Source organism: Haliotis rufescens, unplaced genomic scaffold (genome assembly GCF_023055435.1).
Source record: "Haliotis rufescens isolate VD_foot unplaced genomic scaffold, xgHalRufe1.0.p SCAF_18, whole genome shotgun sequence".
NCBI classification, from domain to species: Eukaryota; Metazoa; Mollusca; class Gastropoda; order Lepetellida; family Haliotidae; genus Haliotis; species Haliotis rufescens.
Window position 1 is genome coordinate 14,813,345 of NW_025963868.1, and position 27,913 is coordinate 14,841,257.

At 39.6% G+C, this 27,913-nt stretch overlaps 2 protein-coding genes across 12 annotated transcripts in view; both read right to left on the reverse strand.

The window, feature by feature from the left end:
• Positions 1–27,913, reverse strand: part of LOC124112986 (roundabout homolog 2-like) — a 519,019-nt gene that overhangs the window by 209,188 nt on the left and 281,918 nt on the right. The window lies entirely within an intron of this gene.
• On the reverse strand, positions 24,392–25,696 carry LOC125381411 (leucine-rich repeat extensin-like protein 3). The gene has a single exon (XM_048397932.1). The coding sequence runs from the start codon at positions 25,694–25,696 to the stop codon at positions 24,392–24,394; it is 1,305 nt and encodes a 434-aa protein (XP_048253889.1).

The window sequence follows — 27,913 nt, forward strand, 5'->3', positions numbered from 1 at the left end:
ATCTCAATATATGTACATATGAAAACAGATAGAATCTCAATATATGTACATATGAAAACAGATAGAATCTCAATATATGTACATATGAAAACAGATAGAATCTCATTATATGTACATATGAAAACAGATAGAATCTCATTATATGTACATATGAAAACAGATAGAATCTCAATATATGTACATATGAAAACAGATAGAATCTCAATGTATGTACATATGAAAACAGATAGAATCTCAATATATGTACATATGAAAACAGATAGAATCTCAATATATGTACATATGAAAACAGATAGAATCTCATTATATGTACATATGAAAATGGACATGATCTGACAATAACCTTCTGTCACAATTGAGGCCATTTTAATTCAATTGTTGGACATACTTGGAGCTTGTTTCACATCCTGACAACAAAAGAAGCACAATTTATTTTAAATTTATCTTAAATGAAAGAAATCTTTGTTCAAGTTTTATCCCATCTCAATGTGCTCTAAATTAGTGTGAATCTCATCTTATTCTTCCAATTATTTCATATCCTGCATTGTTTGAAAATCATTCCTTTCAAGTTCACTGGTAGAATTTTATCTTCTATAATAACGTTTCTCTTAACCCAACATAAGGATGGCCCCCTCAAAGCTTATTTGATGTATTTATTGCCGTTGGAAAAGCACTATAAAAGCACTATAATGACACTAACACTCAAACACTACATACCTGTATGCTTTGGTAGCTCCGGATTACCGATCCCTTAAATGACAGATAGGTCAAGAAGTAAGCCAACATCAGGCGTGCGCAATACCACAAACAAATACCTTGTTCACAGTTTACTGTCGACATGTTCTCGCTCTTTAGGGCTGGAATGCCACAGACTGGCCAAACTTTGAAGTTTACTTGCTTGGGTTAAAATAGTAATCCCCCCAACAAAGATCAGTCTTACCCAGATAACACTCCCCACACAACTCTGTACACTTGAACTAGTTGTCAGGGAGATAGTAGTACAATGTGGTATGTCTACCCTTGGATGAGCCAGGCTAATTATGGGCGTGGACCAAAGCTCTGTCACAGACAATCTGCGGGTAATCCCTACTGTCCTGTGTTCATCCGTTACATTGGCTCAACTTAACTATATATCCTCATGCAATCACACATGCCTTAATTATTTCACATAAGCTTGTTCAGGTGTCCTTGCTGAAAACTTGACCATTATAACCCCAAGTCAACCGGCACTGATTTAAAAAATAACCTGGACGGGAATCTAAAATCTATTTGCAATTCCCCAATTTGGCTCAAATAAGTCTATTACTTACTGAAGATCTTTCATACTGTAGCAACATATATTTCAAAAATAATTTGTTTTGATATAGATGTCCTAATAAGACACACATGGCACTTTTTCCCTACAACATTCAATCCTCAGGGATTGCGGCTTCAAGGCCAAAAGTCAAGAACAAAAAAAACCTTAATGTCTTCTCACTGGTTATGTAATATTAATAGAATCTACGATATCAAAACGAATCTTATATTATATTAAGTTCTAAGTTTTGCCATTTTTCAGAGGATTTGTTGTCAGCAACAAAATGTAGAACACATCCACAAGTTCAGTATGATTGACCAAAATATCAGAGGAGAAAAATCAATTTGCAAAAGTCTCCAAATGGATTTTTTTGTGAAACCTTAAGTTGTGAATGAAGTACCCTGACAAGAACCCCAGCCAAACCATCATATGTTGAAGGAGAAGAGTATGTTGAAGCCACAGGAAGCAGTCTTTCTTCTGGTTATATTTCCACAAATTATTCCAAACTTGTGGAAATAGCAACCAACGTAAGTCCCAGTCATTTCATGGCTGTCTACAGACAACATCCTCGCTGCCAACATGTGACCCAATGTGTGTCAAAAAGAGGCTCTGATTTCAAACGTGCTTGCTCTGAAAAACAGCTGTGTACTTGCAGAATCTTGGAAAAACTCTCCTGCTTTGTCATCTGGGGATGCCAGATTCACCCGGCTTGTAATGTATATGACTACAACAACAAATATGATGAGAATATGTGCCCCACGTCCCATATTGTGGTCCCAATGTCATGACTCAAAATCTACCAGAATCACATTATTCAAAGTCTTCCATAGGGAGTATTAAATTTCCGACATTGTCTTGACCTTTGAAGGTTTCATCTCTGGGTCAAAAAGCGTTTTGAAATATTTGAATTATTGGATGAAGCTTCCCCACAAAAAATCATTTTTCGCCTTCAAAGTAGAAGGTTCTTCAGATGAAATTCAATCCTGGTACGTTTTTATCATCATGCCAATATCTGACACCATGCTTTAATACTGGATGGATGGCACGCTGGCTTAAGCCTATTTGATACAAACATCACACAATGTTAATCTTTACTATCTTATTTGACATCTTATAGACACTTGGACTTTATTTGGAATCCATGTTTGACAAATCATATCAAACCTGAAATAAATATGGCGACAAGCAAAAGCAGTTTTCTGACATGTTTAAGAAAGTTCAATAACGAACAACCATATTAATATTTTTTGGTCTATATTTAAAATACCATTCTTCAAAATTTATGACATTTTTAAAATGATTTGAAAAAGGATAAATATTCTGATATATTCTGATGCATCTTGAATTTATGAGATTGTCTGCCTCAGAGTGTCAAATCCGACTAATTAGAGTTACTTTTTTTCACTTTTTCATGTAATTGCTTGCATTTTTTGCATTCAAACTAATTTTCCGATATTTTCAAACCATTTCACAGACAAAATTCACTTAGAAACACAAAATCTTTCATATTTTGAGGTAAAATAAACAACCATTTCACCCACAAGATGTGCAAACATAATCACAAAAATATTCAGATATTTTGGGTAAAAGAGGCTTAAAATTACTGAAAATGCACGCAAATAATTTCATGTGATATTCAGACGTGGTGTATTACGAACTACCTTTTTGACTTTTGCTGCCAATTCATTTTTATGCCAAATTTGGATTCAGAATTCCCCAGGGGCAATTCCAGGGCATGTGGTTTTAACGTCAGGCCATCGTAATGAGGTTTGCCGGGTCCTTGTCAATAGAACACTTACAAAACCATTTTGGCTATTGCATCATGGGATTTCATAATGTAGTTATGTCGGCCTTAATTCGGGACCAACATGACACGAAAACGTAGGACCAATCGTAACATCATTCTTCTCAAGTTTAATGGACTCAAAGTGTGAATAATCTCCTCAGACTTAGCTTTATGGCACTGGCCATGTGAAATATTGTGCAGTTTGGCCAGCCAATTCAAAGAAAAGACTGATAATCATTAGGTGAGAGAACATCCTTCATCACAGATGAACAGACCAAATGTGTCTAGAATGATGTACTCACTCACACATTGGTTTGCAAATTGATGTTTTCAGACACAGGAATGTTTGCAAAATGATGTATTTAGACACAGGAAATGCATTCAAATTTGAGAAATGAAAGGCTAGTTTGCCAGATGACCTGTATGACACCGAGCCTAAATGACAGAAAAACTATGACACAAAACTGTTTCACACAAAGGCTGAATGACATAAAGACTGTATGACACAAAGGCTGAATGACACCAAAGACAGTATGACACAAAACTGTATGACACCAAGACTATGACACCAAGACAGTATGACACCAAGGCTGGATGACACCATGGCTGGAATACACCAAGGCTGGATGACACCAAGACAGTGTGAAACCAAGACAGTATGACACCAAGGCTGGAGGACACCAAGGCTGGATGACACCAAGTATGCTGGAGGACACCAAGGCTGGATGACACCAAGTATGCTGGATGACACCAAGGCTGGATGACACCAAGACAGTACGACACCAAGACAGTATGACACCAAGGCTGGATGACACCAAGACTATGACACCAAGGCTGGAAGACACCATGGCTGGAATACACCAAGGCTGGATGACACTTAAACAGTATGACATCAAGGCTGGATGACACCAAGACAGTATGACACCAAGACAGTATGACACCAAGGCTGGATGACACAAGGACTATGACACCAAGGCTGGAATACACCAAAGCTAGATGACACCAAGGCTGGATGACACCAAGACAGTATGAAACCAAGACAGTATGACACCAAGGCTGGATGACACCAAGACAGTATGAAACCAAGACAGTATGACACCAAGGCTGGATGACACCAAGGCTGGATGACACCAAGTATGCTGGATGACACCAAGGCTGGATGACACCAAGACAGTATGACACCAAGGCTGTATGACACCAAGACAGTATGACACCAAGGCTGGATGACACCATGGCTGGATGACACCAAGGCTGGATGACACCAGGGCTGGATGACACCAAGGCTGGATGACACCAAGGCTGGATGACACCATGGCTGGATGACACCAAGGCAGTATGACACCAAGGCTGGATGACACACTGACATACGTTGCTCCAGAAGCGGGTCCATGGATGTGCATCCTACTCTGTTCGACAATATTTATATATTAGGAATTTCTAACAGTGTTTGGATGGACAACAATGACTTGTTGATATGTTTTCAACCAAAATAACCTGACTACCTATGCAAGTTGCTAAATAAGTTTGCATTTATCAATCACATGTACGTCCCAAATAGCACCCCTCTGTTTCACAAACTGCATCAATGTTTGATTCCATGTTGCAGAAGATGGAGAAAAAGTTGCCTAAAGAACTATCCCCATTAATTAAGACGAAAGAAACATTCCTCAATTAATTAAGACAAAAGAAACAATCCTTCATTAATTAAGACAAAAAGAAACACACAATAACACCTTATTCCAGCATGGCTTACTCCTCAGTGCGACTACATGCCAACCACAACTGACACCCACAACCGACACCAACAGCCGACACCCACAACCGACACCCACAGCCGACACCAACAACCGACACCAACAACCGACACCCACAACCGACACCAACAACCGACACCCACAACCGACACCCACAGCCAACACCCACAGCCGACACCCACAACCGACACCCACAACCGACACCCACAACCGACACCAACTCTCTACAGCACACGCCACCGAATACACCTCAGCAATCATATTCCCTGTATCTTTACAATTTTCCTGGCATTATTTTGATAACACAATTAGAATTTTATTTGGTGAATTTTTAGCCCGCACAAACAAAATCGGATACTTAAAACCAGTGTGACTTGATCCAAAGATTGCAACCAGAAAGACTGAATTGCTAAACAGACTAAAACAACACTCCCATGTTGCTGTAAGCCGCAGTGGGGATAAATTATGTTTTTAAACTTTCATCAAGAGTAGCCCTCTGTTATTTACATGCCATTGTAAACCTTGATCAAAGAAGATCTCGAATCCTTCCGGGGGCTGACAGAGTTGAATTGAAGAAAACTCAATTTAGCATCAGCGTTGCCTTGAAAAAAGTTAGCACTACCATAAAACAATGTGAAATAAACAAGGAAGGTTCACGAGCTTCATCGGAGGCTGTAGTGAACAACATGGCTGCTGATCGTTAGCATGATGGATATCCTAACTGCTATCATCAAAGTTACAAAATGTCACAAAATTAAATGAATTATGAAGCAAGAATGCAGTGAGTTTTAACTTACAAGGTTTGATATTTATGTCTGTGTCCTTGTACAAGGACAACTGTCTGAAATGTTTATAAAGTCAGAGATGTTACCACAATAGAGAGAACATGGTTTAACTCTGTCTTGAACAGTCTTTTAGTTACATTATAGTGTGCCAATTTAATTCTGAAAAACTTGATTTTTGTTTTATATGTTTGTTGTTTAACGCCACGCTCAGCAATATTCAAGCTATATTATGGTGGTCTGTACATAATCGAGTCTGGACCAAACTATCTAGTGATTGACATTACAAGCATCAATCCACGCAATTAGGATACGATGACTTGCATCAACCAAGTCAGCGAGCCTGACCACCCGATCCCGTTTGTCGCCTCTTATAACAAGCATAGTCAACTTTTACATCAAGCATGGGATGCTGGAAAAATTGAAACCGAAAGTGACATAAGTCATAGATATCATGGCATATCAGCCTTATGTGGGGAGAAAGCCCGGAACAATGCAGGTTACAGACATTTTCTACAGTGGTAAACCAGCTTGCAGGGGTACAAACCTAGGATCACAATTGAGCAGGGATTTGGACATGTACATGACCATCTAGTCTAGGTTAATGCCATCTTACTGCTTGCCCATGGAGATACCTTGGCATAGTTGGACATGGATACCTCACTCAGACACAGTATACTGACGCCAAGCTGACCAGTCATTGTTTTAGCCCCTTAACGGCAAAAGATCTTACCACTGACCTTCCGCTCTCCAAGCAAATGCTCTGTCCCCGAGACCACGGAGACAGTCTAAGAACATTCAAAGAACAATTGACAACAAATACCACATGAAAACATGAGCTCACAACGATTCTTTAATCCAGCTGAATGACCCACCTGACCAACCTCATATACCTCACTGAAGTCCATCACAACAGGTACCTCAAAACCAAAATCTCATAAAAACTGTTTCCACAATATCTCTTCAATGATAATTCACACTTACTACAAAGCACCTGATTTGTTAAATGAACATCTCATAAAATAAACACTATCAACTGTCCAGATCTGCCCTATCAACTGTCCAGATCTGCCCAACACTCAAATCCATGGCAGCCATGACAACCGGTTTGAATTTTTCATCAAAGCTGAGCAGTTGGTTTCCCAACTTAGTTATATCATCATTGATCCATCGGTACCATGCTGGCCCCCCAGGGGGAGCCCCTGTTGTCTAGGGTTTATTAACGTCAATGAATTGCACATTCTACCAGATAATTTGATCAAATGCTATGAATACTGTCGATGAGCTATCCCCAATCGGAAGTTGAATAGGTCAAAGTGCTCATTCACATCCGATATTGGCAATTTTGGTACCCGAAGTCTCTTTCTTCTCAAACTGTGTTTCAAATAACAAGGTAAACAAATTACTGTGGTTACATGCATGTAACTGGAGTTTGGCTGTACCTGTTACAATGTTACAACTTGGCGAATCAATCAGGCTAAAGTTGGAGTGGCCCTCTTCCGAGCTGACTCATAGATGAACGGGATATGCGTAATTGGATTATTACAGATTTTCGTTGATTTCACGAAAGGGGTCCCCTCTCAACAACTTGTCATTGTTGAGTTGCAAGATTCTTGACGTGTTGATGTCGATATGATGTCATGGGGTGATGAACACTTGTAATTTGGCGAGCTACATTATAATCACTTCCTATTACATACCAATATGATGCCTCGGATAATGAACATAATCCATCAATGTTGTAATCCAAACACTTAGCATCAGTGCCGTTCTGATGGTACACAAATTCCATTTGAAATTTACTTTCAGAAAACTATACCTTGTTTATTTAAGATGAGTGTGGTTTGAAATGAAATTAGCAATAGCAAAGTATGAATGTAAATGTTTCTGATCAAACACATACCAAACAATACTACGAAAATGAAAATAATCAACAATGCTCTTATCAGACACTTTCATCCCATTTCAACATTTTCCTCTATTTTTGTGACAGATGTCAGAAAACAGTTTCATATGGAACAAGAAACATTAACAAAATGGACACAAATGTTTTAAATGAGGCATTTACAAAATTGTTATTAGTTAAAAATAAAACGTTTAAAAATAGATTAACCAGTAACTACACAACTGTGCCCATTCATTTGTGAAATTTTAATTTTCAATTACTCAAAAAAACATGATGAATCTGTGCCCAAGGTTGTTGATGGTTCCGTAATTACCACGGATGTCCATGTGTTCTCCAGCCAACCTCCAAGTGTGTCCAACATGTGAAAAGTTTAGCAAAATTGATACAGGAAAATGAAGCTTAATTACACAGAAAGTAATGAGAGTTGAAATCGAGGGTTATGAAACAGTGGCGGTGTATCAGACACACAATAGTTCCACAACATGAGATCTTCTGCCTTTCAACAATGGTGATCGAAAAAATTCAATTCAACATTCAATTTTGAAAAGAAGGATCGCGTTAAGTCTTGACGGAATGAAGGCACCCTCAGATTCTAATGACATGGTTTTGGCGATCGTTATGTCGAGAACGAAAATTTCAACGAGGAATGTCGCAGAAAATGGGCTGCACTCTTCAGGTGGAGGCAAAACGATAAGGCATGTTTGCCCATCAAAAAACGTCAATACTGCCGATGGACACGTGATGATTTTTAGCTCTCTAATGACTCTTTTGTCGCAGAGGAGGGAAGATCGCATGTTAGTGCCTGTGATAAGTCTATGACTCAGTCCGCTGCCATGTTCTTATAATGAAAGCAGGTTTTTTCAAACAGTGGAGTAATTTTGTGAAAAAAAAATTCAGAAATAATTATGTCTTTTTCGGAATTCATTTCTTGAGAGATGCCACCTTGTGAGACTTGAATATGATGGCTATAGGATTTGCATCATTAGTAGACACCACTGAAATGTTTTATCTCAATATTTTATTGTCTTGTAGAATGGACACGAGCAACAAGCATGAATGTATACCTATAATGCCCAAAGTTAATATGTTCATTAATCATACAAATTCATACACACTGAATAAAAAATCCAGCCATCCATAATCAGGGCTGGAAAAAAACTAAAGTGCCCTGATCATGCATTTCCAGAGTGATGAAGAATATCAGTACATCAAGATACAGGCCATCTTTGATACAGCAATAAAATCATCTCCAAACAAAAAATATTCATTTCTTACATGAGAAGAAAAAAAAGTTTGATGTAAAACAAAATTATGAACACAGACATAGAAAAAACGAAGGAAAGTGTTAAGTGTTTGCTGTGCAGGAAGGAACTTCACATGGCTGACTGTGACTAATAACAAAAACGCAATAACAAAAACGTTTTCCTGACACAACACATTACTTAGCCGTACATCGCAACACTACACTAAAACACTGCACTGGACCTACCAGATGGAGCTGGCTGGGTACAAAAAGAAACACAGCATCCAATATAAAAAATGCATGATCAATTGAATGCATCTCTTTGAAATATAATATTACTGTAAAATATTATGCATCCATGATTAGGGCACTATAATAAAGTTCCAAGGCCGAAATGTGGATAAGGCAAATTTACACTGTATCCATAAATGTGATATTTATACATATTCAGGGCCATATAGTATTGAACTCCAGCCCTACAAGTGGACATAAATGAGTAAAAGAGAAAGGGTTACGTTTCGGTTACTCATCACTTGTCATCGAATAAATTAATTGCGCATCATTTGAACATAATATCCGTACCAACTGTTGCAGTGAAGGCCCAACAACTTTCATCATAACAGTGTTTTCATTTCCTTTGAGCATTTATATGAATAATTTGGTCATTGTCATACAAAGAGAAATGTGTAATAATGGCTCAGTTGAAATAGACGCACAATGGCGATATAAACAACGTCTATTTCCTCATCTATCAAGCTAATAGCAGACACTCTCGCCCCGTGATGGGCTGTCAGGAGAAATATACATCACTGCTCATTGATTGGATTGGCTGCTTGAAAAAAACTCTGGCTAGGAGGTGAACTTGGACTGAAATAGACCGATAATTCCCCTACCTCCAACCACTACCTGCTACAGATTACTGCACTGGTTTACATCAATACTGTCACATCCCGGCTGAAGCTGCCTTCACAATACAGGAGACATCATCATCAGCCTTTCTGCCATGTTGGCACTCTTTTAGTTTCTCAGAAAATCACAATTAAATTGAAGAGACATTTCAATAATAGGATGAAAAGTAGACATGAAAAATAGCAGCTTAAATTACCAAGGTAATCGTTTATAATGGGGTGGCAGTAGAATAGAGAAGGTTGTTTTTATCACCTATTGACATACTATCATTAACTGTTAAACTAAACACGCCAGGCAAAGGAAACTATGCATGCATATGTGCTTATTTATCAGTTGGATATTTTCCAGGAGCACAAATCACAAGTCATATTTTTTCCCAAAACATCAAAACTTTCATTGTGTTTTTGGCAGAAGATGTTACTTTGTAACTTTTTTAAAAATTTAATTTTCAAGATTTAAATTCAAACAAATTTACATTTTCAAATTATGGTTTTCTGTAACTACATTGTTTCTGTTTCTGCTTTTTTCCCGATGCACATTATTGGTTCTACCCAAAAAGTTTTAAAATTCATCTAAATACAGTTGCGAGTTGTCAACCAAATGGTTCACTTATACTAGTCTTAATCCAAATCAACATAATGTATGTGGAAACAAAAAGAATAACAATTACAAACTGTTTTCCTCAAAACACTGCAAAATAAAGAATTTAACTGAAAAATAATGCCTCACTCTCTAACCCGCTTTTCTGAATTAATTCTATGCATGAATGGAAAACACATCCATGGGCTTAAAGGCTTAAGAACAGCACAAACCATTCAACCGCCTTTCATCCATTCAACAAGTTCCTGAATATTTGTAAATATGTTGTTGGAACGACTCGGAATAAAATGGCTATGCATTCAAGTGTGTCAAGTCTGCTCGCCCTGTGAATGAAATACTGAATAAATAAGCGTGTGACCAACCAAGGATACATGGTGTTCAACACGGCTGATCTACAGTGGAGGTTACCAGTTGCGTAGTGGTATGTGATGACTCATACCATTATTAATATGGAAACGACACCAACTGTCGAGAGATGGGATCTTGTCTGATCATATTGCAACCTTCAACTCCCAGCATACTACAGTGGGGGGTGATATTGACTATATCATTATGCTTCTCCATTCTTATTCCGCTTGACTTCGCGTTAACATTTTTGGTTTTAAACCTTTTGCTCCGGTTCACACTCAAATGGATGGAATGGACGAATATTGGAAGTTCAAGAAAACTGGATTTGTCACGTCATGAATTGTAATTCAGACAAATGAGCTTTCGGAAAATATGAATATATTGATAACTAGTGACAGCATCCTTCCTGGTGTGTCTGGCCTGATTTGCTTCAGGTTTGCAATTATGCTTACTGGAGTTCTATCATGCAATTTTGATTGGTCATACAATCTGTTACATAAGATATAAATTCAAAATTATTTTTCAGAAACAATTTGTTTATCAAATAATAATGGCATTTCAATACACCTAAATTAAGCAAATATGAGCTAATTACTTCATTTGTTCAACTTTGAGATAATTCATTCTGGAAAGATTTTTATAAATCATTTTTCCATAATCAACTATATGCAGCTATCGAATTGCTGTTTCTTCAGACAATGTGCCTTCTAAACTCCCCACTTGGACTACATAATGACCCTGATCACTGCTAGTTCTACGAAAGTCTCAACATGAAGTGTCCACATCCAGTACATGTAAAAACACCGGAGAAAAACACGAACAAATTTCGTCACTTACGTTGAATAGAGTGGGGCCTTGTACATGGGAGTGGAATGTCATGTAAACTCTACAACACCGTCACAATCAATACCCTCACAAAGTGAATTGTCGACCCCTTTACATACATCAAAGCAACTGACGATGACGGCAGATTGTCAGATTTTCGTCGTCAATGTCGTCACTGAAATAGAAAGCTCAGATGTGCCCGGTAATGAATTGTTCATAACAAAACTGGATCAATCTAGTGACCGACTAAATCAGATTCGTAATTGCATGTTTATACACAATACAATTTGTCTCTCGTAACACTTGGGGCCCTAATTAGAAATCTACTATCATCTAGATGTAGGGGACATCTCAAAAACAGGATGGAAACCTTAATGACGTGTCATTTACAATTGGTAATGATTCTGTAGAATTTCTTTTTACATACCTTTAAGAGTGAAACTTCAACCAGAAGTGTTAATATCAGCATAATGGTAATCGCCCTATTGATTACAACAGCACATCCTTTTTAAAATGTCTTTCGTCTGGTTTTCAAGAACAGAAGAAATTTGTATTTTCTAATACACAAATATATGACAGAAAAGTAGAAAAGCAACCATTATCTCATCTAATTTAGTAGAAAAATGAATTTGAATTCTGAGGTATGCCACTGATTTGATACCTCCTACCTGATTTGAAACTCATAATGTTTGTCATTATTTCTTTCCAAACTGCATTAACAATTTTCCTCCAAACATTCTCGTGACCACAGTTAAAGAAATTGTAACCTATTTTTATAAAATCCTTTTTTTAAAACTGCCAAACAATCACAAACGACATGTTTTCTAAACAAATAAGTCACAGTTGGTTTTATCAGAAGTAAGATACTATAATTTGATACCCCTGTCAAATCGGATCATTTTCAAACATTACAGAAAAAGTCCTTTATATCCATACACATATATATAAGCATATCCCCCACACAACAGTCAATGTTTTTGACACAACCATTTGATCGAGCTGTGACTCAGTCCAACACAGTGTATACCACAGCCCTTCAGAATCAAACTAAACATTTCAATTTTGTTTTTTCCGAGGCGGATCTCCATAATGGTTAGATCTTGCACGCCTGAGGCCAGCACTGTGGAACAATCATCGGAGGAGAAATTGCTAATGATTGTTGTAAGTAAACAAGCTAGCAGGCTGAAGGCTGCAATGGCAATGCAAACTGTATATTCCTTAATGGCTTCTAGGAAGCAAACATGTCTTCTCGTCACAATATACTGAAACATACCCCGTGGTCATCAGACATTTGGGTTTTAAGGAAACAGGTTTATGACAGATATGAACTCATTTTGTATGTGCGATCACCTTGCCACAGGCAATGATGGCAATCTCGGTGCAAATAAACTGTCAGAGTGGTTTATGACGGCAATTATCGGAGACACTTTAGAGCACTAAGTAAAACCCCGACTCAGCAGTTTATTTGCGAACTTCTTTGTAATGAAAAATGTTTGACAAATGAATTCATAACTTTTGTTTGAGTAACCTGATGAATTTTCAGCAATAATTATTTTGTCAATAGTTTCATTTTTTTCCTCCATGTGTTTTGAAATATATCTTCTAGTTGTCAGGTTATTAATGTCATATACATGTCTGTGGCTATGTATCATAATTATATATCTTTTACATATCTGTCACCAGTCATGGCAAGAATATGATCTAGTTATGATCACATATCATCCCTCACTTCATCCAAGAGCTGATCTCCAAAACACCCACCTGGGGAATGGAACCCAGGTTTGCAGCTTGACAAGTGAACACCTTAGCTACTCGGCCACCCACCCTACTGCCCCTGTGATGCAGGATGGTACAGATGCAACTCCGCCCACACAGCACAGCATGTTCTACCAGTGACATATTCATATTTACCGCTGTTGTGCTTTGTACAGTGTGTGTAAAGCAAGAGGCCAGCAAGTAAAAATACAGAAAAAAACATTTTACTCCTTTTTTCTAGATCAATAATTTCAAATCAGATATTCATAAGAATGCTTAGATATTTACAAAAGATATTGAATTCCATTGAATTATTCCATTTACGTCTTCAGTAGTCTGGTTCCCTTTCTTTTGTGAATCTAATTGAATTTTGGTATTTATGAATTTGAAGTAATGAATATTAGGGCAAAAATCATACCAATTCTTTGAAAGGAATTTGATAAATTCCTGATGTAATCAATGCAACCATTGTTGAATGTTTTCAGGCGCCAAAGAATTACTTCACGGCATGAATTAAATTTGATGAAAGATTGGAAGATTTTTGGGCAAACGCATCCAACTGTTTATCGAGATCCAAGTGAGAAAAAACATCTTCTAGCGCAACTTGCGGCAAATACGCCAAAGTGACTGGCAGTTCCTTGCATTATAATCTCAGAAAATGGAAAAAAAATAATGGAAATTGAAAAAATATTGTCTTTTATTCAATTTGTGATAATTGCGATTAAACAGTTTCTTGGCTGTTTTGATAACATTATGCCATCCAATTGTTGATTCGAGCTGTTGCTCAACGTCTCTCCATCTTAACCAAAGTTAGTCATGAACTAAACACACAGCAACCAGTTGAATTAGCAGTCATTGTGAGGCTCCGATCACGTCAAAGTCCACACATTCTCACGCTGCTATTCTGCTCTTTGATAATGAAGGGGATTTCAATTTCAACGCCTTTTTCAACTCTGAAACGTGTCAACGCACAGCGCTACAAAATTGAGCGTAATCACATATTTTTCAAATCTACGTTCAGAAAGCTACAAAATGGACAGCCATGAGCTCACTCTGGGCCATTAGATTATTGCAGAATAAGGGGAGACAAGTGAGTTCCACCATGTCTATATAGGAGAACTCAGTGATCGAGAGCATGAGCAACACATGCTGTTGTCGAGTGATGACAATCGGCCAAGTCACACACCGTGATAATTTCAGTCGGCTCTTACAGTCATTGGGTTATATTTACTTCATCAACTGATTTCCATTCTTCCTGGTTACAGAGTAATCTCCCTTGTATAGTTGTTTCTGTTCCTAACAATAAAGTTTAGGAATTGAGATATTCCAGGCAGTAAACTGTCCATTATTCACAGAATTAATCAGTTTTAATGTATAATTCATTATTGTCACAATGTGGCTGACATACTGCCAATATGACTTAAAATTTAACTCACTAAAAAGATTTAAGTGAGTGTGGTGTCTGGCATGTTTTGGGGACACAGAGAATTAGCTCCACACATTGTACCATTGTAAGGAATCAAACCTGTGTCTCCAAACACTTTAACCACAGGACAACTCGGGCTGATATAAGTCTGAATTTACTACCTGGGTACCCAATCCACTATTACCCACCGTAGGTCTCAAGAGATAGGTACAAAATGTCTGAATGGTAATTAGTTCATCAGAGCCCTGGTAAAAAGTACCTAAGTACACTATACTTTATGCATACACTGAAGCTGACTAAAGCTTTATCTTTATTTAAACATATAACAGTCAGAAAGGAATGGGAACATTTGTGACTTGTAGTGTAGCAATGGAGTGTAGATAATTTTTGTCATTAAACACCATATCACGTGACAGACCTGTGGGTACCCGGGTACAACCCACCCGACCCGAGTACCCGGGTACCCGCATACCCGAGGTACCCATCCCAGCCCTAAGACTACCCCTAACCAGTGGAAGACAGCGGTATGTGGCCTGTATACACCTTCCAGGCTGTGTTTGACCCGGCCATAAACCACGGATCTGGAGGCAACTCATTAGCAACGAGTGGAGATTAAGGCCAGTAGGAGATTGGGTTTAATGGACATGATGTTTTATCTTACCACCAAGGGCAAACAGTGAAGGACTAATTACTGGAGCTTGCTGCATGCTGTTTTCTCCTTCCAATAACGATAAACAGGCTGACTGTTTTCCAACTATTGTAGATACATGTACAGTGAGTGAGTGAGTGAGTGAGTGAGTGAGTGAGTGAGCATTACATTTAGCAAGATCCAACAATATTCCATTTGAAATGGGTTTCACACAGTATATTCAAATTGGGAATCAAACCTACATGACAGGCAAACACATTAACCACAAGGCTACCCCAGAACCTAGCAAGAAGTAAAAGTATCACTGTGAAATGAGTGAGTGAGTGTGTTTTCTGTGTGTGTGTGGGGGGGGGGGGGGGGGTGGATAGGTGGGTGGGTGGATGAGTGAGTGAGTAGGTGGGTGAGTGAGTGTGTTTTCTGTGTGTGTGGATGAGTGAGTGAGTAGGTGGGTGAGTGAGTGTTTTCTGTGTGTGTTGGGGGGTGGATAGGTGGGTGGGTGGATGAGTGAGTGAGTAGGTGGGTGAGTGAGTGTGTTTTCTGTGTGTGTGGGGGGGTGGATAGGTGGGTGGGTGGATGAGTGAGTGAGTAGGTGGGTGAGTGAGTGTTTTCTGAGTGTGTTGGGGGTGGATAGGTAGGTGGTTGTGGTTATTGGGTGGGTGATAGTTCTCTGAGGTTACATTCTAGTTATAACATTTTCCAAACATTAGGGGCGGTCGGGTAGCCTAGTGGTTAAAGCGTTCGCATGTCACGCCTAAGACCCGGGTTCGAATCCCGACATGGGTACAATGTGTGAAGCCCATTTCTGGTGTCCCCCGCCGTGATGTTGATGGAATATTGCTAAAAGCGGTGTAAAACCAAACTCACTCACTCCAAACATTAATTAAAGAGCAGGTCATGCTTACCCTTTCAATGAACACCTGGTGTCATCACTGATTTTCAGTGATCCATTCATATAGTTTTCACCACTATTTTGCCTTTTGCAACTGGTGGAACCTGTTTCAGCAGACAATGAAGACATCAGACATTTCACTTCTATTACTTCATTAAAAGTACAAAATGGGATAACTTCTTGTAAACATTTGTTGTTGTTGTTTTTGTGTTGGTGAAACCACTGTTTCTCCTGATATTTCCCTGGCAACTGGAAGCCCAACCCATGGCACCTCAATCATCATTAGGCTATTCTCTTCCGTATATCAGCAAGTTATGGCCCTCTCATGCTCACATCTACACACAACCGCTATTCCAATGTCCCAAACTCCTCCTAAAACAATGCACTTGTCAATAAAGCGCCCAAAATTCATTAGTTCTATTCTATATAAGCAGAGTGCCTCATAATTATCTAATAAAAGATACTTTATTTAAAGCAAGAATTATCTATGTTAATTGAATGTAAACACAACCAGAATCCAGCCCAAAACATGATAATGACCCATGTGTTTTCGTGAGAGTAAAACAAGCGTTTTAATAGATGGCATTGATCGAGGATCACACTGGCATCAACCTGTTTCCTTCACAAAAAGCTTATTGATTGGAAAGATGGACAATCTCATTATTGACAACGTTATTACGTCAACGTAAGTACAAATATTAATAAACGGAAACTATCCCACTATGGCATTCACTTCCATGACATTCAAATTTTACAATTCATTGCACAAATACCCGTTCCTGGATTGAATGTGCTAAATGGGCCGCCACAAGAGGTTTTCAAAAGTATTATCTATTTATTGAAGCATTTTCTTGAACATGCAATGTTCCATTTACGCCCCTGAAACAGCCATTTAAAATCTCTGCATACTGGCCTTTCCAAACATGCTTTCAATCAGTGTGGCTATCATCATGCCAGTAGTCAATAGCATCAATAGCATTACCAGACACACCTGGAAAATGTGAAAATATGAAACTTTCCACGTTATAGGAAACTTTAAAACACTCAATAATGTCAATGGGATAAAATTTTCACCTTTTGCGGTTGCAAAGCTCAGCATGTTGGTTTGGTTTTGTAAAGAAAAGCCAAATTGATGTTTTAAATTGTTAATACCATTTGTAAATGCAGTGTTTTTTCATCATCGTCATCATCATCATCATCATTGGAATTTGTTACCTCCATTTCTCATAAAATAACTTGATGTAACTTAAAATAAATTGATGTTTTAAATTGTTAATACCATTTTTAAATGCAGTGTTTTTTCATCATCGTCATCATCATCATCATCATTGGAATTTGTTACCTCCATTTTTCATAAAATAACTTGATGTAACTTAAAATAAATTGATGTTTTAAATTGTTAATACCATTTGTTACGTAATTGCAGTGTTTTTTCATCATTATCATCATCATCATCATCATCATCATCATCATCCTTTGGAATTTGTTACCTCCTCATTTTCATAAAATAACTTTAATAAAGAATCAGGTAATCTGTGCAATGTCAGAGCTGACATAAAATAGAACCTTATCTGCTCTTTGCCTTCAATTAATCAGTTTAAAATGACGGAATGAAATGGATCGCTAATGAAAAGCCAAATTCTTTCCCTGAAATAGGGAGCATGTTTTCATTCAAACTAAAGGAAAAAAATCAAATTTTTCCCTGCATATCAAAGCTTTCAAAATCGACAAATTTCCCCTAATTCCTCGGGACACCTGGATGGCCCAGACCTGACTTATCACGCACCCCCGGAAAAGATACTCACCAGAAATTGCTTGCGATATTTTCAATCCCTGGGCTGATGGACAGGCAATGTTTTGAATGTAAACAATGTCATTAAGTGATGAAAATTAAGCTGGGAAACATCAAAGTGAATGCGCAGTGGGTTTGCAAGATGTTCGATAACAGACAGGGCATGTTGAAAATTAGGACGCGAAAAAGTTGAATAATCTCTTTCGAGACAGTTGCATCATGGGAGTAATCATTGTTGAGTGTTTGGCTATTATGATGATTATATGGTTGGGGCTAATGCACTTAACACTGACACCCAGATCTGGGGACATAATTGATATTACTAACCACTGGCTCATGTGTCTTGTTTTTAATCCCAATTTAACTGGTAGTTTTAGATGTTGCACATTTGTGCCAGGAAATGGCATAAATATATGCTCAACTAGACGGCAGACTTGTCCCCAAAGGTGCCACTGACTTGGAATGACAATGACAATGTTTTGTTGATGGTGGTGGTGGTGCTGCTGCTGCTGTATGCATGTTGTCCTATATCAATTTGCCATACTTACTCATCTCTCATCATTCACTGACTCCGTATCTCCTATCAATGGGAGCCATGACTCAAAGCAACCTCGTTGACCCACATCCCCAATACTTAGGAACCGGTGGTAATCGACAATGATTATCGGAAGTAATGGTGGCATTCCTTGATACTTTCCTGTAGGGAGTGCAGCAATGCAGTTTACATTGTATATGAATCAGCAATCTTGTTTCTTTAAGTGGCTGCTGCCAGAGATCAACAGAGGAAGGGCCACAGTCATACAGGTCAATCACTGAAAATACTGTTGTGCCTGGCCATTGCAAGAGAGGATGGACCCAATACCAACCAAATTAAGGCCAAACAAATGTTAAGTTTCTAGTATTTCTGGTTTGCTCTAAAATGACCCAAAACGTGGGGTTTTTTGCTTGTTTTTTCAGAGAAGCTCATTTGCAGGACTTTAACAATCTTCGTATTCTGGAGGAAAAATGTTGCTGTTTCTGATATTACAATGCCCTTTCTGAAGAGACTCATAAAAGTTCACTTGGGTGATGTCTCAACTTTACTTTACTATGGATATGTCAGAGACTGTGTGGATATGTCAGAGACTGTGTGGATATGTCAGAGAATGTGTGGATATGTCAGAGACTCTGTGGATATGTCAGAGACTCTGTGGATATGTCAGATGATGTGGATATGTCAGATGTTATGGATATGTCAGATGCTATGGATATGTCAGAGACTGTGGATATTTCAGCGACTGGATATATCAGATGTTATGGATATGTCAGAGACTGTGGATATGTAAGATGTTATGGATATGTCAAAGACTGTGGATATGTCAGATGTTATGGATATGTCAGATGCTATGGTTATGTCAGAGACTGTGGATATGTCAGATGTTATGGATATGTCAGAGACTGTGGATATGTCAGATGTTATGGATATGTCAGATACTGTGGATATGTCAGATGCTATGGATATGTCAGACTGTGGATATGTCAGATGCTATGGATATGTCAAAGACTGTGGATACGTCAGATGCTATGGATATGTCAAAGACTGTGGATATGTCAGATGCTATGGTTATGTCAGAGACTGTGGATATGTCAGATGTTATGGATATGTCAGAGACTGTGGATATGTCAGATGTTATGGATATGTCAGAGACTGTGGATATGTCAGATGTTATGGATATGTCAGAGACTGTGGATATGTCAGATACTGTGGATATGTCAGATGCTATGGATATGTCAGAGACTGTGGATATGTCAGATGCTATGGATATGTCAAAGACTGTGGATATATCAGATGTTGTGGATATGTCAAAGACTGGATATGTCAGATCCTATGGATATGTCAGATACTGTGGATATGTCAGATGTTGTGGATATGTCAAAGACTGTGGATATATCAGATGCTATGGATATGTCAGATACTGTGGATATGTCAGATGCTATGGATATGTCAGATGCTATGGTTATGTCAGAGACTGTGGATATGTCAGATGTTATGGATAAGTCAGATGCTATGGATATGTCAGATATTATGGATATGTCAGATGTTATGGATATGTCAGAGACTGTGGATATGTCAGATGCTGTGGATATGTCAGAGACTGTGGATATGTCAGAGACTGGATGTCAGATACTGTGGATATGTCAGAGACTGTGGATATGTCAGATGTTATGGATATGTCAGATGCTATGGATATGTCAGATACTGTGGATATGTCAGAGACTGTGGATATGTCAGATGTTATGGATATGTCAGATGCTGTGGATATGTCAGAGACTGTGGATATGTCAGAGACTGGATATGTCAGAGACTGTGGATATGTCAGATGTTATGGATATGTCAGATGTTATGGATATGTCAGATGCTGTGTATATGTCAGAGACGTTGGATATGTCAGAGACATTGGATATGTCAGATACTGTGGATATGTCAGATACTGTGGATATGTCAGATGCTATGGATATGTCAGAGACTGTGGATATGTCAGAGACTGTGGATATGTCAGAGACTGGATATGTCAGAGACTGTGGATATGTCAGAGACTGGATATGTCAGATACTGTGGATATGTCAGAGACTGTGGATATGTCAGAGGCTGTGGATATGTCAGAGACTGTGGATATGTCAGATGCTATAGATATGTCAGATGTTATGGATAAGTCAGATGCTATGGATATGTCAGATGTTATGGATATGTCAGAGACACTCAGCACACTCCACTCAAGTACAACCAAGTACAACCAAGTACCAGTCCACAGAACTATGTTAAAGGCTCCCAAGTGCCAGCAGAAGAAAGTTATCACCAGTGCTACCTGAAGGTAAAGACACTTGGGAATATAGAAAAGACTCAAAACCTCTTCAGACAAATATCAATTATGGTCTTGAAACATCTTAAACTGCTGCCAAATGTTCCTCCAAGATAGCACACAGGCATCAGTAAGTGTTCTTGAAGGAGAACCAAGTAGCAGGCAATAAACCCACACCAACATGTGAACACAGGGCTAAAAAGTCACTGAAGGATCGCCTCTTGCTATGGAAAAAATAAACATTCACAAGTACCCTCAAGCCTTAGCCAACGTTCCCCACAGTGAAGTGTTGCCAATATCAAGCCAAATCTCACAACCAAGTCCAAACACAAGGCATTACAGAACACATGTCTATATTCAGAGAAACACAATATATATTCATAGCATTTTCTGTTTAATACAAACAGACAAAAACATTTCCTCACATATTTCCATCAGCAATATCTGTCAAGAAAGACTAAGATATGCCATATGTAGATGTCTACTTCTGAATGATAGCACCACTAGATCAGCAATACGTCCATGAATTGTAGATACTGGGGATTTATGTCTATTTCTGAGGGAAAGACATGCATATTTCACGTGGATATCAGCAGATGTCATCTAAGTGTCTCCAGATGAACATTTCTTGAGCTGCAACTGCTAACCTACATTCATCTCATGTTCTGTGATCATTATTCCACAGACACTAGTTGTTAGGGACACGGTACGCACTAGGAGTATTCAATCAGTGATTAGGAGTGTGGTGACACTGCTGGGTAACATTCAATCAGTGCCATTAGTATAGATCTAACTGCACTTCCTAGGTGTTACAGAATGCTTACAGAGTTATGGAACCAACACTACCCTATCTGTTAATACTTCATTGAAATAAATGTCTCAACACGTCCTGGACGCCACGTTACTGTTTCTTAGAGTTGAACTATTTTTCACATACAAAAAATAAATGTTTTAGAACACAACATGTGACGAAGACTTGGTACTGCAACATCTTCCTCACATTTCACGTGGACTAAGGGACAAGCCATTTCATATTCTGGGAGGGGCCTGGGAATTTATTGGAAAAACAATTTCCCGAAAATAATATTTGTAATAATAACTGCTGACTAAAAATTAAATTTATGTAATTCCTTACACCTGATAGTGATGCTGTTCATTTCAGGGTAAAATGTGACAGTGCTAATATTCATTGAGAGGAACAATCCTGAAATGTTGATGTCGCTGGATGGTGAACAAGCAGACCTGTTTTCCCTCCTCCCCCACAACACACCCTCGATCACAACTAAAGTTGAGGAATTAAATTTTTATTGAACTCGAAAATCTGAAGAATGTGAGCTTCAAACAAAACCTGTTCCTGTGTCAATAGTTCTACATCTCGAAAGCAGGTGGTATGTTGCTGAAACAATACCTTGAACCTACACCCAATACAGCCAGGCAAAGAAACTTCCAATCTACACAATGGTGATCAGGGTTCTCCAGATCAAACTAAGCCTTTATCATTGATGTCATATTTCAAATTAGTTTTCCAAACTGATAACACAGACATTCTTGAACTTCATGCAAACAAGTCATGTCTTAATCCATCCAACGATTATGATCTATCACAGAGACTATCTCCATTCCTCAACTCCCAGCAGCGACCTCTCAGTGCCACACAATGATTCCTGCCCTCCCATTGATGGATGTGAAGTTGCAGTGTTGAAAGTGCAAAAATATACATCACGATCTGTTATCCCCATTTCGATCTACGTTTTATCCCAACTCCTGGTCATTTCCATCAAAACTCATTTCTCACCCCAGTGCCATCGTGTGAAAAAAGAAAACTGCTTCAACGTGAAAAATCTATTCAAATTTTACGATAACAGAAAGACTTTTTACGACCTTGGTTCTGCCAGTCTTTAATAGCATCTTGTTTGTCCTCCTCGCCTCAAGAGGTTACCAAGGTCTGCCAACCGTGATACAAATGCATGATCAATTTTTATATACCTTCAACACCGAATACCCTCGTCATGAGATTAGCTGGGGGGGGAGAAACAAAGTAGAGCTATTAATCGAGTTGAATCACTATGTTTCATCGCTTTTTAGTGAATTTTTAGAAGCAATGGGAAAAATTTCCACATTTTGACTTCAAAGACCATGTTTTTCTGCTTGAAATACATATTGAGCAAGCTTGGTGATAGAGTTAGCAATAAAAGATCTCTCCATATGATTCAACAGCACTGAGTGCAATTACTTAACAACCGAATGGAGATATTGGTTTGGCGATTTTAGGGAATTGCAAAGAGAAGAATTGAAAATACATGTTGATCTGACAAAAAGAGGAATGCAGCTAATATTTGGCATATACATCAATTTATTCAACTCATAATGTTAGCTTAATGACACACGGCAAGCTGCTTGTACAACACGGCTTGGAGAAATATCTAGACGATAAGGAAGATTGATGAATGGATTGAGAAATAATGCATTTCATGCTGAAGGAGGATATATGACGATGAATGTGAAATTTGCATGCTGACTCACACGTTTATAAGCAGATAAGATTTTGCCTCGAAAATACGTTTTCTGTCCGATATCTGTATTTCTAAACTACCCTAGTGGTACAGCACGTCTCACCTAGGCAGCATATATGTCAGGTTGGGAGCTGAGCACTTAGGTCTCACTTATGTCCTGATGAAAAAAACCATCTTCGTCTTCTGTTATTGAGTTACGAGAACCTGGAGCTATTTTCCGTATCTGTCAGTACCCAGTGCGATGTGAAATAGGATTTTGATATTTATTTCCTTCAAGATACTCTGCTTGGATTAGTTAGGGGCTTGGGGCGCTGGGATGATAAAACAAGACATTTTTCTAATACAATCTGATTACCTCGGTAGATGCAATCATGGAGGATTTAACTTCGTTTCTGGCCACTTTGGCCATCACATGTATTGTCCCCCTGCAGACACCACGGCACGGGCTGGAGTGGGTTCAGTCCAGTGTTTTCAGGGACAATAACTAAAGTGTTAGAGCCACTGGGACATTTACATCACAAATACCATGTAATGCTCTGGAATGGAACAATAAAAAAAACTGAAAAAATGAGATAAAGAATAATCAATGAAAAAACACCAGAGATTTGAATGCATCTTAAATGGTTGAATTCACACTTATCATAAAAACATGATTTACTTTTATAAATCAAACTTGATGGTACTTAATGACAGAAATAATAAAACAGCTTCTCATAAAGCTCTAAACTCCATACTTTTGTATGCTCGGGGGGGGGCTCAGCTTCCTGGGGAGTATACAACCCAAGCTGCCATTGAGGAGCGAGAAGGTTAACAGTCACATTACCATCTCATCATACTGGGTACCTTTCACTGCTGGGTGAGCAGAGGCACATTTAAAAACATCCCTTGCCTAAATAACATTTTGAATGAGGTTCAAGGCCCCTGTTTGTATCCCAACAGGGGCAGCACAATGTGTGAAGCCTAATGACGGTTTAACAGGCTCTGGTATTGCTGGAATATTGTAAAAACAATGCTCACTCATTAACACATCTATTATTGACATGGAATTGCACTTTGGACAATTCCACTTAAACACCTTCACATGCTGGAGGTGGAGGGGGGAGGGGGGAGGGGGGTGTATGAGGGGATGGAAGGGGAGGAGGGATGGTGGAGAAGGGGGAAGGAAGAGGAGGGTGGGAAGGAGGGGGAGGGGGAAGAGGGGTGGTGGAGAAAGTGGAGGGGGAGGAGGGAGGGTGGAGAAGGGTGGAGGAGGGGGAGGGGAGGAGGGGTGGTGGAGAAAGGGGAGGGGGAGGAGGGAGGGTGGAGAAGGATGGAGGAGTGGTGTATGAGGGGGTGGAGAAAGGGGAGGGGGAGGAGGGGTGGTGGAGAAAGGGGAGGGGGAGGAGGGAGGGTGGAGAAGGATGGAGGAGTGGTGTATGAGGGGGTGGAGAAAGGGGAGGGGGAGGAGGGAGGGTGGAGAAGGGTGGGAAGGAGGGGTAGGGGAGGAGGGGTGGTGGAGAAAGTGGAGGGGGAGGAGGCAGGGTGGAAAAGAGTGGAGGAGGGTGGGAAGGAGGGGGAGGGGAGGTGGAGAAAGGGGAGGGGGAAGGAGGGGGAGGGGAGGAGGGGTGGTGGAGAAAGGGGAGGGGGAGGAGGGAGGGTGGAGAAGGATGGAGGAGTGGTGTATGAGGGATGGAGGAAGGGGTGGAGGAGGGTTGGAAGGAGGGGGAGGGGAGGAGGGATGGTGGAGAAAGGGGAGGGGGAGGAGGGAGGGTGGAGGAGGGTAGGAAGGAGGGAAGGGGAGGAGGGAGGGTGGAGAAAGGGGAGGGGGTGGAGGAAGTGGAGGAAGGGGTGGAGGAGGGTGGAAAGGAGGGGGAGGGGAGGAGGGGTGGTGGAGAAGGGAGAGGGGAGGAGGGAGGGTGGAGGAGGGTAGGAAGGAGGGCAGGGGAGGAGGGAGGGTGGAGAAAGGGGAGGGGGTGGAGGAAGTGGAGGAAGGGGTGGAGGAGGGTGGAAAGGAGGGGGAGGGGAGGAGGGGTGGTGGAGAAGGGGAGAGGAGGATGGGTTGTGGAGAAGGGGAGGGGAGGATGGATGGTGGAGAAGGGGGAGGAGGAGGAGGGTGTATGAGGGGGTGCAGAAGGGGTGGTGGAGAAGGGGGGGAAGAGGGGTGTAGGAGGGGGAGGAGGGGTTGTGGATAAGGGGGAGGCGGAGGAAGGTGGGAAGGAGGGGGAGGAGGGAGTAGGAGAGGGGTGTATGAAGGGGGAGGAGAAAGGGTGGTGGAGAAGGAGGAGGAGGGGGGGAGGAGGGGGAAGAGGAGGAGTGGTGTATGAGGGAGGTGGAGAAAGGGGTGGAAGAGGGGGAGGAGAGAAGGGGGAGTGAGTCGAGGGAAAGGATCTTACTTTGGTACATGGTGTCAAAGAAGCTATAGAAATACCTGCAAGGCACCACCAATCAGAACAACTGGCATAAATCCATCACCATGTGGTCTGGTTTGGGGGGATATTGTACCCACCTGACTTTAATGAAAGTAAGTAACAGTTTACTGTACATCTCATGAAAGCAAATTAAACTTCAATTATCAATTCTAGAAGCTCCAGCCACCATGTTTATTTTAAAACTGCCTACATAAATTAAGCTAAATATTATCCCTGTAGCAAAAAAAATAAATCAATGGGCCAAAAATTTCCCTGCAACATTTATCTCGCCAAAAGTCTGTTCTGACTATCCCCTCTTTCAATAAAGATTCATCTCAAGGAAGGTAATTCTCCGCCTGTCATACTTGATGAAGTGAAGACAACAGTTTTGTTCCAAACTATCACCTTTTCCACATCTGGGGCCTCTAATTTTCACGTTTTTCAGCCTTCATTCCCTATCAACCAACAGACACACCATCAAGGAAACTAACTCTGCCAAGCTGAAAACACAGTTCAACATTTGTAAACCCTCTATTACTCAAGTCAGCATCTTGTTATTGCTCCCGCCACCACAAAACTCCAAAATATTCACACCCATTCCCAAAGGTGGTTAAAAAATACTGCTAATGGGACAACTGCTTGCATAGATCAGTCTAAACTAATTTCCTACCAACTCATTTACAATTAGTGGTAGACTCATATACAAAATTAATTCTGAATTTTCATCTCTGATATCTCAGTGTGTGTCAACCGTGATAAATAGCTGCTGCTTGCAAGATGACATTCTCCAGATATGTTTCCCATGCAAGTTGCAACCTGCCCACATGCTGTCACAGATGAAGTTATACACAGTCAAAACTTCAAAAGTGTTGATCTTTCTTAGTCTGTAATGCTGCAAAAGAGCAGCAGGGCAAACAAGATGGAGATTTGCAATTTCAAACATCACATGCATGTTTCCATGACATTTCATTGTCGTTATCAACGTCTTTTGGTGGTTCAAAGGGTATATAATCAATGCTCATCTTGAATCAATGGAATCTTACATGAGCCAAATTACTTACTTGTTATTTTATTCCACAACCCCAGGGCAATATGAACGTGATCCGTCTCATGTGAGCATCATTATACAAAGTTCAATATCATTTCTGTGAATCCCAAGTTCTTTTTCAATCCCCAATCTCCAGACAAGTATTCGCGGACATATATGAACCAATGGGTATGGGCCTAATGCAATTCAAATTTGACGTCTCTGAGTGACAGGTGATTACTTGGGAAAAAACATGCTGGGTCTTAGCCGTAAAATGTCGCAGAATTTGTGACAGGTAATCTTGAGATTCTTTACCGTTTATTTGTAACCCAAGTCTCCACTCGACAGCCTGAGTACTCTTCAAACGAGGAGATCAATAAGCAGTACCGCTCTGTCGCAGGTCCGTCACAAAACCCTGGAATCTAGACGATCAGAATCAATGGTGCTACTCACGTGACAACTAATCTTCACCTTTTATAATTCAGTTGCAAAACAGATGCATGTCTAACTCAAATGTCAGCTGACAGACACACTATTAAGATCAGTTGTAAGGAAAGTGCTATTTCTGTTTTAAATCTAAGAAACATCCATCTTGTTTTATGGAATGCAGCAATGTTTTGATATGTATTGCTCCCTAGGGCAGCAACTGAATTGCTGTATACATTTTCACACAAAAAATAAGTGCTGTTTTCAGATGGATTACAAAATCAGTTGACAGATTTCGTTTTCAGAAAAACGATTCTTCAATCAAAGTCTACTCCTTTAAAGGATCCATTAAAGTTTGATTGGCAGTCCTCAATGCAAGATCTCTGGAGAAATCTGTTATCTGTTGACAGACACGATAAATTTTGTATTTGACACAATATCAATACAAGGAAACACATCTTACACTCTTCTCTTTTATCAATAGATGCTGCAGCAGATATTCCACTTATTAGGGTTCCAAATCAGTTGTAAACCCGAAACATTGTTGTACATGGCTTGCTTTCCTGTACAATATCTATTTTCCCTCTTAAAAAATTACCGTTGTTGAAAGAACTTACTTTCACAAGCATATAATCATCTTCCATATATCCGCCATGTTATAGATTTTCTAGTACAGCTTTCTTAACAACTAATGATCTCTACTCTACAAATTACTGCTAGGATATAGGCTAGTTAATACTGATTTCCTGAAGACTAATG